Consider the following 13,363-nt stretch of genomic DNA (forward strand, 5'->3'; position numbering starts at 1 on the left):
ACCGGCTACCGAATAGGATACACTGGATATACCTAATACAAAAATTTGAAATTTATATTTGTAGTTAAGGAAGAGATAAATTATTTTTATGTTTTCCAAATTTTGTATTTTTTGTAAAGTTGTCAACCTCCGTGTTAGGAATCACTCGTTGAAAGGTAAGACCTCGTTAATTCTAAGTTCGCACAAGTTTCAACTTTTGAGAGTTGTTGTTCGTAGGGGATGACAGCTGGTTAACAAAAAAACAGATTTTTTAACAGGCAGAAAACAATCTAACAAGGTGTTGAGGCAGTTTCTATCTCGAAAAGTTCTTCGAATGGATAAATTAAATTAAATTTTTGAATCTTTTAGTTTTGTCGCCATTTCACTTGATTATATGTGTTACAAATTCATTATTTTGTACCGAAAAATCAAATTCTTTCAAAATCTGACTTCCACAATATTTCCTTTCAGAGTGTGGCTTCCACAGCATTTCATTTTCTCTCATATGGTAGATCAGCCTCATTAGCAACATTTTCATTATTCCTCGGAATAACTTCATCATAATCAGAATTTGAAAAATATTTTTTCTATTTTGACTGATTGGTGTATGGCACTAGTAGAACTGATCGCAGATTCAAAAACGTGATGGATACTACTACATGAGTTTCCTCTGTGATAATCCATTGAAAATTAAAAAAACAATTTTGGTCAATTGATGAGCTCATCGGTGAATTTAGGAATTTGCCCTAATATTGATGACACTCAAAATTTGACAATGACCTGACTTTTGACATCTGACATTATGATGATACATAACATGTCATATTTCATATTAGACAAATAAGTGGGGTGTTGTGAATATTTTAGAAAATAAAATTTTAATTTATTTACAACTATGGGAATTGGAAATTGTTTCGAAAATGTTAATATGCCATCATGTATATGGTTTGATGGAGGCGACAAGAGGAACGCCTATGCTTCTATGTTGGCAGGATTTTTGGTAAACCTTTTGTTGGCATTGTTAACAGATATAAAATCGCAACTTATTTCAGTTCTTTGCTGGATGGTGGGCAGTAATTGATGCAGCAAGCGTGCATGGAAAGATACTAGCTGGATATCACATGTGTGGAGTAGTTGGTACAATATCTCTCGTAATGGTCAACTCTGTTTCGAATGCTCAGGTTAGCTGATGCTAATTCCTGTACTACTCAGAGGAAAAAAAGATTATCGAGTCCCGTCTATCCTTCATATCAGAGAGTTGTTTGTTTGTACAGAAACTTTATCATTTTTCAATAATATACATTAGGCTTGTGTATGAAACTTGAGGTTTTATTGGTCTTTCCAAATGTATACTTAATGATAAAAAATCATTCCAGTTGTTTGAAAAATGTGATCTATAACAGTGCTTCAATTTTGAATGGGTCACACTGTATATATGGATATTCTGGACTATTATCTAGAAATGTAATTCTTGAGAACATACTTGTAGATTTCTTTTCTTTTTCTTTCACTCATCAGTATTTTTTGGTTTAATAAAAAACCAGTAATCAGTATCAGCTATTGATGTATATTTTTTCTCTGAGGTGTACTTTACCAATACATTGAAATGAATTTTCAATTTACAACAAACTGAGAATATGTATTATCACTAGATGAGAGGAGATGTCTATGAAGGTGGATGTTTAGGTCCCAGAGGCACTAAAATCTGGTTGTTTTTGGGATTTGTGATGGGCTTCGCTTCAGTTATCGCATCTTGCTGGATTCTTTTTGCAGATTTCATGGAGGAAGGTGGGTAACAGTAAAAATATTTATGTGAATAATGAGCACAATCTCTAACTTTTTTTTATAGGTTATCGTTGGTCAGGAGTAGCGCTGTTTCTTCAAAATGCTCTCATTTTCATTTCTTCAATTATCTACAAGTTTGGAAGATCTGAAGATATTTGGGGGTGATTATTCTCGAAATTTTGTATTAATCTTGTGAATTTCAAGTTGTGATAGTTTAGTTGTATTATTTATTTACAGCTTCATTTAATAAGTTTAATATATAATTTTTCAATTATTTGTAACCTAACTAATACAAATAAAAATAATTTTTAATGTATTTTATTTTTCAGAACTCTCCTATTAAGTTTTTATTATTTATGAATTCACATTCCTTAGAAATTCGATACAATTTAATCTTTTGAGTGAAAAAACGTTTGCTTCCATATCCTCATTTTCTCAACTTTGATTTTTTTTTATTTCAAGCAGAACACATTTAAAAGAGGAAGAATCTTCTGTTTGGCCCTTTGCTAAGAATTTTACCCACAACAAAGTGTGAAAATTGCTTTGGAATTACAAATAAAACTTCAATTTCTTCCTAATACAAAGTTGAAAATGCCAAATTTTTAGCCCCGCCAAAAAACGTACCTCTGGCGGACAAAAAGTGCGTTACCTCCCACAGACAGTATGTCGTGTAAATTATAGTATCCCATCTTTTCATAGATTATTGTTGAGATGAACAATTGAAACATTTTTTCTATTATTAATATAATTATTGTAATGATTGTTGTAGAGTTTTTCTAAATCATTATTCAAATCAAGTTGAAATTGTCAACTAAGCTTCTCATTTCATCCGAATGGTTTAACTCTTATTTGAGACAATATTGATAGTGCAGGTAGATAATGACAGTGAAAACTTTGTTTATGAGTGAGCCTTGCATGTCCCTTACGAATGGTTACTTTTTGTTGCCGCCATCTTTATAGAAAACGCCCTCACCGATCTACTACTTCCCTACCCAAAAACTCAGTGTTGTTTAATTAATTACAGAATAGTGTAAATACCCCCTATTATTCAGATCTTATTTTCAAGCATGGGGTATTTCCATGTTTTCAAGATTAATCGTTTCGTTTGGTGAAACCAGTACACATTCAGTGTAATTCTATTCTTTATTATTGTATCAAAAAGTAGAGAACAAAGATACTTTAAATATGCACTTGTTTCATAAAAAAAACTGCTAGAAATTTATATATAAAAAAATTACCTATAAAAATGAATTTCTCTGTGCATGATTCCCGTGAATCACGCCGAGTTTTATACGTCAAACAGGTTATGTTGTCACTAATTTCCTCAGAATTAATTTCTGATATCAAGAATTTGGAGCCAGGACTACCATAGCTGTTATTTTTTTAGATAGGGGTGTTGTCAGTGTTGTTAATTTATATAAAAAACGCAATAAGTCATGGATAATTGTTTTGAAAATGTCAACATGCCCACATGTATATGGTTTACCACAGATGACAAGAGAAATGTCTATGCCTCAATGTTAGCAGGATTTCTGGTGAGCTCTCTTAGCATTGTCGACATTCTCAACAGCAAAAAATCCATCTCAGTTTTTCACAGGATGGTGGTTTTTAATAGATGCTACCAGCATATGTGGAAATATACTACCAGGGTATCACATGTGTGGAGTATTGGGGACAATATCCCTAATAATGGTTAACTCTGTATCAAATGCTCAGGTAGGAATGTCAGTTTCATACAAACATTTACTGTTAAAGTAGTTAGTACTATTGAGAATTACCACCTTTCATGAAAGAAGTTAACATATGCAAGTAAACTAGGAATCTTAAGGGCGAGTAGGCAAGTTAAGCCCTAGTAGATAACTTACAAAGGTTGATAAGAGAAAATACATTCATAATACAGGATAATGACCAACATATAGGTTAAAATGCATTTTCCTGTTATCTGACTGTTGTCCTTTCATGACAAGCTTCTGAACTGGAAACCTGTGCGTGCTAAGAATTGAACTGGTCTTACTTTTTCTATCATGCGATTCCTAGCATAGGTCACATGATACAAAATTAACAGAGATCCTTCCAGAATTGGGATCAAACAACAAGGCTGTTTTCTCTCTTACAAAATGCAATTTTATGAGGTGAATATTTATCTATCTTCACTTGGTGATGGAATGTATAGAAACCATGACTGAAATCATTATGAATTTCCAACCGACACATTACTGACAACCTTGTTTACAAGATTTCTTGCACCACGGGAAAATTTGTGCCAATAGAAAGAACACCTTCAGATGATTGAAGATTTCTAAATCGACATTATTGGTTACAGAAATTAGGACATCAAAGGCTCCATCATCAATTGATATTCTTCAGATAAAGTATCTAATTAAAGCATTCGTAGATCGAATTGAATCATTCTTTTTCCAGCAAAAATTGATAGCTACCTGAAAATGAAAATAACAAAAGTGCAGCTTTCCTACTACTGTCTACCTTTGATTCAAAAACTCATTCATAACTAATATATATTAATGACAGAGTTGTAATACTCATTTTCAATATGTAGCTCTGGGGAGACTACTATGATGGTGGCTGTTTAGGTTCTCAAGGAACCAAAATCTGGTTGTTTTTGGGGTTCTTATTGGGCTTTGCTTCCATGATTGCCTCCTGCGGAATACTCTTCAAAGGCTTCACAAAAGGTAGGTGAAAATGCACGCATTTTGCATTTTCTCAATTGATTTATTTTCCAGGTTGCCAGTGGTCAGGCGTAGCTGTCGTACTTCAGAACGCTCTCATTTTGATCTCTTCTATGGTTTACAAATTTGTTAGATCAGAAGATATATGAGGACAGTTACACAGCTTTACATATGAAATTGAAGACAATATTAGTGTTAAGTTTTCAACAGTTTTATTAATCTTGATGTAATAAAACTCCTAAAAATGTTGTATTTTATATTGACATATTTCTGTGATAAATAGAAAAAACATTCAGATTCATGACTTCATTTTGTATATTATTTAACATTGATTAAAATACAATGGACACAAGTACCTTAAGTTTAATCTCGTCATGAAGTTAATACGATCTAGTTAATTTCGTTAAATGCCTTTTAACGTAAAGCAATTGTGCTTCACTCTCTAACTTAGTCAATTCCTTGACTATAGGAGCCATCTGGGCAGTGTGATTTTCATAATTTGAACCCATACCTTTTCGTTTTTCACCGTAAACGACTTTACCATCAAAATCGTCATGAGGAACCACTATATCAGGCCCTATTTGCTGGATTGTCACATTCAAATGTTCCTCAATGTCGGCGATGAACTGGAAAATAATTCGGTCAATATTCTGTTGAGACTTTTAAGACACGAAAAGACATACTTGAGGTTCATTGTACCATATACAGCATCCTTTGACATCTGTCAAATTGGTGTTCCAACAGTTTCTTCCTCTCGTTTTGCACCATTCCCCATGGTACCAGACCTGTAAGAGGTTACTCGAAAAAAAATTCAACTTTTCCTAAGCCTTGATCTGCTTACCTTTTCCGGTACAGTACTGACTAAGCTGATGGCCAATCCCATTCTTTCGGCCCGTCCAACACGACCGATTCTATGAACGTAATTTGATTTTTCATCAGGAAGTGTTACATTGATCACTAAAAACAAACCAAAAATATAGCAGATAATCAGATTCTTTCATATTATTTTGAAACATTTTTTCCTTTCAATAAAATCTCGACATTGTTATAACCTCTAACTCCTGAACTGAATAACCTTAAAAATGTCTTTTCCCTATATTCAGATCTGGCAAATGAAAATGACGCCTACAAATAACCGTTCAAACAGGTAACTTAGACCTAGTGGGAGAAACTAAAGAAGTTGGGAGAGATGAATATTTCAAGATTTCATTTCAAAATATTTCTTAAACGTATGTATCTCTCCTTGATACAGTTTTCAGACACGATTAGTAATTTTCAGAACAAACAAAAACCAACGCATTCACAAAAAGAATGATGAATACGATATAGTCATTTTACTTTTTACTCCTACAAACACAATATTGAATTGTAATTAAAAGTAAGAGAGATAAAACTACAGTAACAAAATAAGCTTAAGAACTACTAACTGAAATAAAACAAAACAGTAAATATAAAATGAAACAAAAAAGAAATCAAATAAATTATCACAATTTTTAAAATGTATACAAGTACCTATAAATTAAGTTACCCAATACCTAGAAATTAATCCGGCTGTGAGAAAAAGTAGGCCCTTATCTCTTTGGCATTTGTTTTAGTAAAAAGATCCACGGTGCTATTTTCAGTTAAAATGTTGCAATGATTTAGCATACGGGTGATTGGCGAGTTATCAGAAAGGCTGATAAAGAATAATCTCTTGTCTTGTCTAAGCAGGTTTACTTTAGGCACCAACAATTTTACATAGTTGACCAGAGATGATCCCTTGTACTTTACATTATTAATTATATAGTATACAAAAAGAACATCCTGTAATGCACGTCTGCTCTGTAAAGTAACAATGTTAAATTCCTTGAGCACCATAATGGGATAGCAGCCATAAATTTTGACATAAAGATATCTAAGAAATCTTTTTTGAACTTTTTCAATCAAATCTGCGTTGGTCTCTCCCTGTGGTGACCAAATAACAGAAGCATACTCAAGATGAGGTCTAACTAGAGCATTAAATAACTTTACAATACACCCAACATCTCTAAAGTTTTTTGTATTTCTAATAACAAAACCAAGAATCTTATAGGCTTTGTTGACAATATATTCATAGTGAGTGTTGAATTTGAGGTTACTTTGAAAATAAACACCTAAGTCCTTACACTCAGACTTACGCATAAGTGGAACATTTTCTACTTTGTAAGAAGCAGAAATATAGTTAATTTTCCTTGTGAATGTTATAACTGAGCACTTATCGATATTTAAGAACATTTTGTTACTTTCAAACCACCTGCAAACCGAATCAAGATCTTCCTGCAATTTCATGCAGTCTTCTAGGCACGTTATTAGGTAATGAGAAACAATCTAGAAGTTGTTGATAATTTCAACAGCTTTTTCACCCATTATACTGAACAAAAGGAAACTGATTCTGACTTTGCAGAAAATAGTAACTCTATTTTTTCCATCCAATTATTGAACACGACTTCTGAGTAATGGTTAAAGAAAGATTCAAACAATTCTAATACTTATGATTAAGGCACCAAAAAATTATACAGAATTGGCTCTCCTCTACTTTTTCCAATTAATTTTTTGACGGTACATGGTTTTTTCCTAAACAATCGAAATCTGCACTCCAAAGTGTTTCTTGAATATGTTACGGTATCACATCTGATTGAGTAGTGAGCTAGCTGATATTTGCCACAAGATGGTAAATTCATCTGCAAATACTATGAAAGTACTCAATATTCATAACGATAATTGAAGTCGTAACGAAAATACTGAACCAAATACTGAAACCTGTAGTACCCTACCAAATCAGGTTTTTTAGAGTTCGGCAGAGCCTTACTCTTACCGTCTGACCTGAAAGACCACTCACCATACAAATTAATCGGGTTCGTTAAGAAGCTGGGTTTATTTGGTCGAGTGAGCCAACCAATAGGTGTGAGCCACAATAAACCCTTGCGGGTTGCAGATGGGTGGTCGAATAGACCCACTCTCTTTGGACTCAAACCTAAAACTACAGTATTATCTAACCTTAATGGGTTGCTTTATGTTCTGTTCTGACTAGTCTGATAAAGGTTTATATCTGTATGTACCACATGTATAAAATTTTTAATGATGAATAAATTTGTATTCTACTAAATTGAATATAAAGAAATGCTTGCGTGATTTAGTAAAATTTTTGATAGAGATAAGTTTGAACCTTGAGAAATACTAATTAAATAAATTATACACTTTTTAGAAATGTAAAAAATATCAAGTAAGAATGAAGAGCATAGAAACAAAGGCTCGGACACAGTAAACCATAAAAGCTATTTTAGTTTTCTTTGCAGGTAATACTAATTTAGATGTTTTGGATTAACTGAATAAGAACACAATAATCCCTAAACAATGAGACCATGAGCAACCCCACATAGAAAAAAATGAAATAGTCTCCAAGAAGTAGAATATTGAAGAATGAAAACTTACTGAAAGGCAACCCTGTTATGTCTAGACCTCTAGCTGCCACATCGGTACAGATGAGAAATTTAACTTGCCCTTTCTTGAATGATTCTAAATTAGCTTTCCTTTCATGCGGCTTTCTATCACCATGAAGGCACACGCAAGAATAATGATTTCTGTCGATCTGCTTCATGTATTTTTCTAGATTGTCACAATCTAGTTTGGTTCGACAGAATATGATAGCTCGGTCCATGTTGTGAACATCAATGGCTCGAATTGTATATTCTCCTGCAAAAAATTAAATGAGTGTTGATTGCTTTCGTTTCGGGTTCGAGCAAATTCTTGTATCTTAGATGTTTTTGTCTACTGAATTACGAACTGAGACTCACGTCTTCAGTAAAAGATGTATTTACTAAAATTGATACAAATTTGTCGGTTCTCATATTCTCTTTTATAATATGGAATCATGTTGAAGTTATTTGTTTGCATGATCTACAAATCATTGTAAGGAGTAATCAGTTTAAATTAAATGATAGAATTATAAAATAAATTCATTAATACTACAAATATTTTTCTCAACAAGTTATGCTTTAAGTCTGGATTTGAAAATATTAATATTTGGAGATTTTTGGATAGTCATAAAGTTGTTAAAAATTTTGTATCCCAAATATAAAGGACTTTTTGGTATAGGTATATTTTAGTTCTATGCAAATTGGACACTAGCAGATTTCTGGATCTTGTGGCATACCCGTTATTTGTTCTATTGAAAAATTTGTCATTATGTCTGTATACATGAATACAGAATTCATACAGATACAAGTCTGTCACATTTGAATTAGTCACTTAAAGGCCTCTCTACATGACTGCCTCCACTTATATATGAAAGTACAAGACTCATTTTTAAATAAAAAAGCGAAATCAAGAAAGTTCAAAAACGTTTTCTCTACTCTACTATAAAAAAAGTTTACAAACTTGATGGTCTGTAAAAGCTATTGCTTATTGAATTTAAATTGAAAAAGTTGGAAATTGTAAGAACATTGTCAGCTATAATTTTAGTACCACTATATGTAACGAATTTACTTTTTTTAGTTCTTCGTTATTATGGGAAAAAGAAAAATTTACTTTATGCTGTCTCAACTCCTCATCCAAATTAGATGAAAATGCTGCCATATATCGTATCTGTTCATTAGCTATTCAAAACATAGTTAACATAGACATTTTTGAATAAATAATCAGTATACAGGGTGTTCCTTAATAATATGTGAATATTCAAGAGTGTAAAAAAATAATGATAGGTTGCTATATGGTTCAAAATGCTTATCCATTAGCATCAAATGTAAGAAGGCTGAAATTTTGCTCATGTTAATCAAGGCAAAGACAGTTTTACTTTTTTGGTATAGAAATCCTTATACAATATACAATTTTTAATCACATTGTCGATATAGCAACATCGAATTTGCTTTCCCGTCAAAGCTGCCAACACAATCAACGAAAAAATACCTGGAAAAGTTATATGCTTTTAGATAAACATTTAATTGGTTAAAAAAACATTTTTTGAGTTTATAAGGCCATTGAAAGGCCCTGGCAAAGAAAATCTGTCTGTTTAAAATCTGCATGTAACCAAAGAGTAAAGTAATCATGAAAGTATTATAATTTGAACCAGAGCAATAACAAAAAATTCCTCAATTTTTTTACTATCAACGAAACTATACCTTTGAGTAATTTGACGGCTTCACTTAGAGTCTCTGGGCTGTTATTTCCGGGCCTGACATTATCTTGAGCATGGACTCCATCTGTCATGATGTGCCTTCTTAAATTCTGCCAGCTCTTATCTTGCTGGGGATCAACGTTAACGACAACATGGTGGACAGTTTCAGGTACCGCGTCCTCTCCTTTAAGATCCACCCAGGTAGGAAAATACATCAGCTTTTCCTAGAAAGAAGATCAATAATTGCTCTTATTTGGTCGTTATAAGTGGTGACTTACGGCCATTTTTTTAACTTCGAAAGCATGAAGGGTAGCACTGCAAACAATCATTTGCAGCCTACGTCCATCGGAGGTGATTTTGGGCATCTCCCTGTGCAGTCTTTCTATTAGATCAGTGTAACCCTGCTTCAACAATCCATCGGCCTCGTCGAGCACAAAGAACCTACAGTTTGCCAATGATAGATAACCTGAAACAGATAGTTTACACAAATCGAAGACAATAATAGTGATATTACGGACCTCCTTGAATCAGATCTTCCAATCTTCCAGGGGTACCTACAATGATGTCGGCCCCTGTGTTTTGTAAAAATGATATTTGCTCCTTTACGTTTACTCCTCCAATTACTAGCAGCTCGCGAATTTTAGGGTCTTCTAGATATTTCTTGAACTTCTGTATTTGGTTACTGGTTTGTTCAGCCAGTTCTCTGGATGGCTTAGGTGAAAATGTTAATTAATCAATCAGTTAATTTGCTGAATATCTCATTATAGTTGATTTACCAACTTCAAGTTGAAATTAAACTCAAAAAAATATGATACGAATTTGAGCCAATAAATCCATAATAAAATCTTAGTTTATTCATAATTAAATATATATTTGAAGTATTAATGTATTTATTCATAACATAACAGAAGTTTGCTAAACACGCAAAATACTTCAAACTTTTATGTCTCTCGCCAACAAACTAAATATGCTTAACAGCTAAAACTGTAAACATATGTTCGATACAATTGTACCAACATAAAAAAAATCTAATCGAATGTACTTTCTTGAAGTGAAAATCCTCCAAAAGATCAATTAAAAGTTACATCACAGAAAAACCTTGTATTGGACAATTTAGGTAATTGTGAAACACAATCACGGTGAGCTATGGTGATATATTCATGTGATTACAACTGTGCTTTAATTCCGTAGTTTGATCCTAACCTCGATAATTATCGCCTGAGGTGCATTATTGATCAGTTTTGTTGCTGCTGCACCAGCTCCCCCTGTCCGTTGGTGTTTGAAACAACCTTGTCAGCTGCTGCAGAATTGACAGGCTGGTAACCGTTCGGTAAGCTGTGTTTGAAGGGTTTGTCTCCAAAATTGAAAGCCATTTCAGCATTCTACAAAAAAAAGCCTCATACATTAACACATTCAAAGTTAAACTTCTTTCTTACTTTCAAGACAACTGCAGGGAACAAACCGTCGCCAATGATTTTCTTATCAGCACGAAATGCAACTCCAAGATCCACACCATTTTTCAAAAATTTGATTTCTCCACTATCTCCGTCCAACAGGCATGTTATCACATCACTTTTTCCAAATGGTTCTCCATAATTGTCGAACTGCTTATTGTTTGACTTCTTTCCTGTGCCTCCAAAACCATATCCAAACCTTGAATTTATTTTCATAAATATATCTATACGAATATTACATATGTCACAAATCTTTATCAACATTATATATGTACATAAGAATGTAAAGAAATAAAATAACAGATGTAGATAGAAAGGAAAAATGTCAAATTTCAACAATTACATATTAATGTTGGAATTAATCTTACATTGACATGAATACATATATACAAACTCAAAAAACTCTGGGTCTGAACTCAATTTTTAACTGGAGTGGCGTCATAAAATATCAGCATCACTTATATCTAATATTGATCCTGTTGAAGACAAACTTACTTGAAAGAAATTAAACAAAGTTATTTAAAGAAAACCTACAAAATTATATAGATACAATTAATACCACTTTGAACTTCACCACTTCAATTTAAAAAGTAAAAGAGGCATAGGTTATATTCAAAATACTAATATCACTTTAGTATTACTAATTATAATGAAGGAAAAGCCATCAGAATTACATTAAAAAATCAAAATCTATCAACATACTTCCGTGAGAAAGTATACAGAACATTTCATTATGCTTAGTTTGCATATTCCTTCCTATTTATTTTTAGTTATATCCACAAAAGATAATCACCAGAAAGAAAATAAGATCTCACAACGCACAGTTTACAAAACCACAGCAGGCGTTTCACTATACAAAAGGTTCCTCAGACAATATTAATAAAAATATAAGACATACCTGTCAGTCCCAAGGTCTAAATTTGCCTGCAAGGAGGACCAGCCTACTCTACATAAACCCTCGTCTGTAACAGTAGCTTCGAAGCCCCATTTGCCAGATTTGACACCTCTTGTGCACCTAACCCCATGCCACTCTTTCTGCTCTCGTGATTGAACCCTCAGACCATCGGGGAGACTGCTAGAGCATTCCCTCTATCTAGAGTCGACATTGTCCAAGGCGGAGCTAAAATACAGAGATTACATATTAAACCAATTGAATAACTTCCTTCATAGTTTATCGTACACATGCTCTCTGTTGCTGCCTTGGCAGCTTTTCCCGACTGGATGTCCTTTATAGTCTCCCATACTATCTGTATAACTGGTAAACAAAACGCAGCAGTTTTTCCACTGCCGGTTTCTGCAGCCATAAGAACATCTCCGCCTCCTAGGACAAGGGGTATGCCTTCAGCCTGAATATCTGTTGGTAGTCTGTAACGAGAACGCGATTAAACAAATTTACTGGGATGTGTTTATTTTGAAACTAACGTCCAGTCTAGTTCTTCTAGAGCCTTGGCAATTTCTGGGAGAACCCCAAATTCTAAAAAAATATACAATTAGAATTTGAAATAAAAAGTATACCATTCACAATTATTTACCTTCAAAAGCGGTCATGGTTATTATATAGTTTTTTGCAACCGATTTGTGATAAATTTACCGGTAAACAAAAATTACACAAAACCCACTTAGTAACGCCACTGATTGACAAGTGACAAGGTGTATAACGTGAAGTGACACATAACTGTCATGTCAGTGGCGCAGTAAAATATTGAATCATAATATTTATGATTGTGTAATAACTAATATATGTTGAAAGAAAATAAGTGGAGAACAAAAAGTGTTATGTTGGCGTGAAATCATTTGTATTCGTTTAAAAACATTGTATTTTTTATTGAAATAATGTCGACTCTGACGTCATATCTGTGGAATAATGAAATAATTTCAAAACTATCTCCAAAACAAAGGGCATAGGGTTCTGTCATTAATTTTGCCAGTTAAACATAATGACATCATATCAATGAGGATTGGTGTATGCGTGTGCTTCCTCAACAATCATCATTTTTCAGACGTCGTCACATGTATTTTGGGCTAAAAAACTTGGCTTGAATAATTACAGTAAATAGCATCAACATTTTAGCTGAACTTTATTTTTTTGCCGAACTTTTTAAGTTCGGCAAAAATCTATGATTTTCGTGACTCTTCTTCGCGTTCGTAAGAATACGCCTCTGAAGTAATTAAATAATTTCGAAACCATCTTTGCCTGAAAAATATAGCTCATCTCACGTCATTTGTCAAAAGTTTTTTTCTCTCTCTCTATGTTTTTGGCTTTTGCTTCCATTCAGGCGCATTAGATGGCGCATTAGGCCTTATGTCAAAAGTATACATGACAGATG

At 33.2% G+C, this 13,363-nt stretch overlaps 3 protein-coding genes across 3 annotated transcripts; 2 read left to right on the plus strand and 1 right to left on the minus strand.

Annotated features, from left to right (window-relative positions):
* Positions 1 to 786: 786 nt before the first annotated feature.
* On the plus strand, positions 787 to 2,080 carry LOC111508169 (transmembrane protein 50B). The gene is made up of 4 exons (XM_023163599.2): positions 787 to 979; positions 1,032 to 1,160; positions 1,632 to 1,767; positions 1,829 to 2,080. Exons 1-4 carry the CDS (start codon positions 875 to 877, stop codon positions 1,927 to 1,929), a joined length of 471 nt encoding a protein of 156 aa, XP_023019367.1. The 5' UTR covers positions 787 to 874; the 3' UTR covers positions 1,930 to 2,080.
* Positions 2,081 to 2,818: 738 nt separating this feature from the next.
* On the plus strand, positions 2,819 to 4,755 carry LOC111508254 (transmembrane protein 50A-like). Its single transcript, XM_023163696.2, has 4 exons — positions 2,819 to 3,299; positions 3,352 to 3,480; positions 4,322 to 4,454; positions 4,506 to 4,755. Exons 1-4 carry the CDS (start codon positions 3,201 to 3,203, stop codon positions 4,598 to 4,600), a joined length of 456 nt encoding a protein of 151 aa, XP_023019464.2. The 5' UTR covers positions 2,819 to 3,200; the 3' UTR covers positions 4,601 to 4,755.
* Positions 4,695 to 12,722, minus strand: Ddx1 (ATP-dependent RNA helicase Ddx1). Its single transcript, XM_074179636.1, is given in 15 exon segments — positions 4,695 to 5,077; positions 5,135 to 5,236; positions 5,293 to 5,408; positions 7,902 to 8,162; positions 9,587 to 9,806; positions 9,861 to 10,048; positions 10,101 to 10,293; positions 10,786 to 10,853; positions 10,856 to 10,964; positions 11,019 to 11,235; positions 11,935 to 12,106; positions 12,109 to 12,156; positions 12,217 to 12,401; positions 12,459 to 12,510; positions 12,569 to 12,722. Coding segments are annotated over 15 exon segments (2,193 nt in total). The 5' UTR covers positions 12,585 to 12,722; the 3' UTR covers positions 4,695 to 4,831.
* Positions 12,723 to 13,363: the final 641 nt, after the last annotated feature.

The sequence above is a fragment of the Leptinotarsa decemlineata genome, unplaced genomic scaffold (genome assembly GCF_025532065.1).
Source record: "Leptinotarsa decemlineata unplaced genomic scaffold, Ldec_3_MD MMD2_tig00026282_RagTag_RagTag, whole genome shotgun sequence".
NCBI classification, from domain to species: domain Eukaryota; kingdom Metazoa; phylum Arthropoda; class Insecta; order Coleoptera; family Chrysomelidae; genus Leptinotarsa; species Leptinotarsa decemlineata.

Coding starts and splice junctions, on each gene's coding strand:
- LOC111508169 (XM_023163599.2), top strand. CDS start 875: ATGGGAATTGGAAATTGTTTCGAAAATGTTAATATGCCATCATGTATA. Junction 980..1,031: donor CTATGTTGGCAGGATTTTTG/GTAAACCTTTTG, acceptor AACTTATTTCAG/TTCTTTGCTGGATGGTGGGC. Junction 1,161..1,631: donor ACTCTGTTTCGAATGCTCAG/GTTAGCTGATGC, acceptor TATTATCACTAG/ATGAGAGGAGATGTCTATGA.
- LOC111508254 (XM_023163696.2), top strand. CDS start 3,201: ATGGATAATTGTTTTGAAAATGTCAACATGCCCACATGTATATGGTTT. Junction 3,300..3,351: donor CAATGTTAGCAGGATTTCTG/GTGAGCTCTCTT, acceptor AATCCATCTCAG/TTTTTCACAGGATGGTGGTT. Junction 4,455..4,505: donor CTTCAAAGGCTTCACAAAAG/GTAGGTGAAAAT, acceptor TTTATTTTCCAG/GTTGCCAGTGGTCAGGCGTA.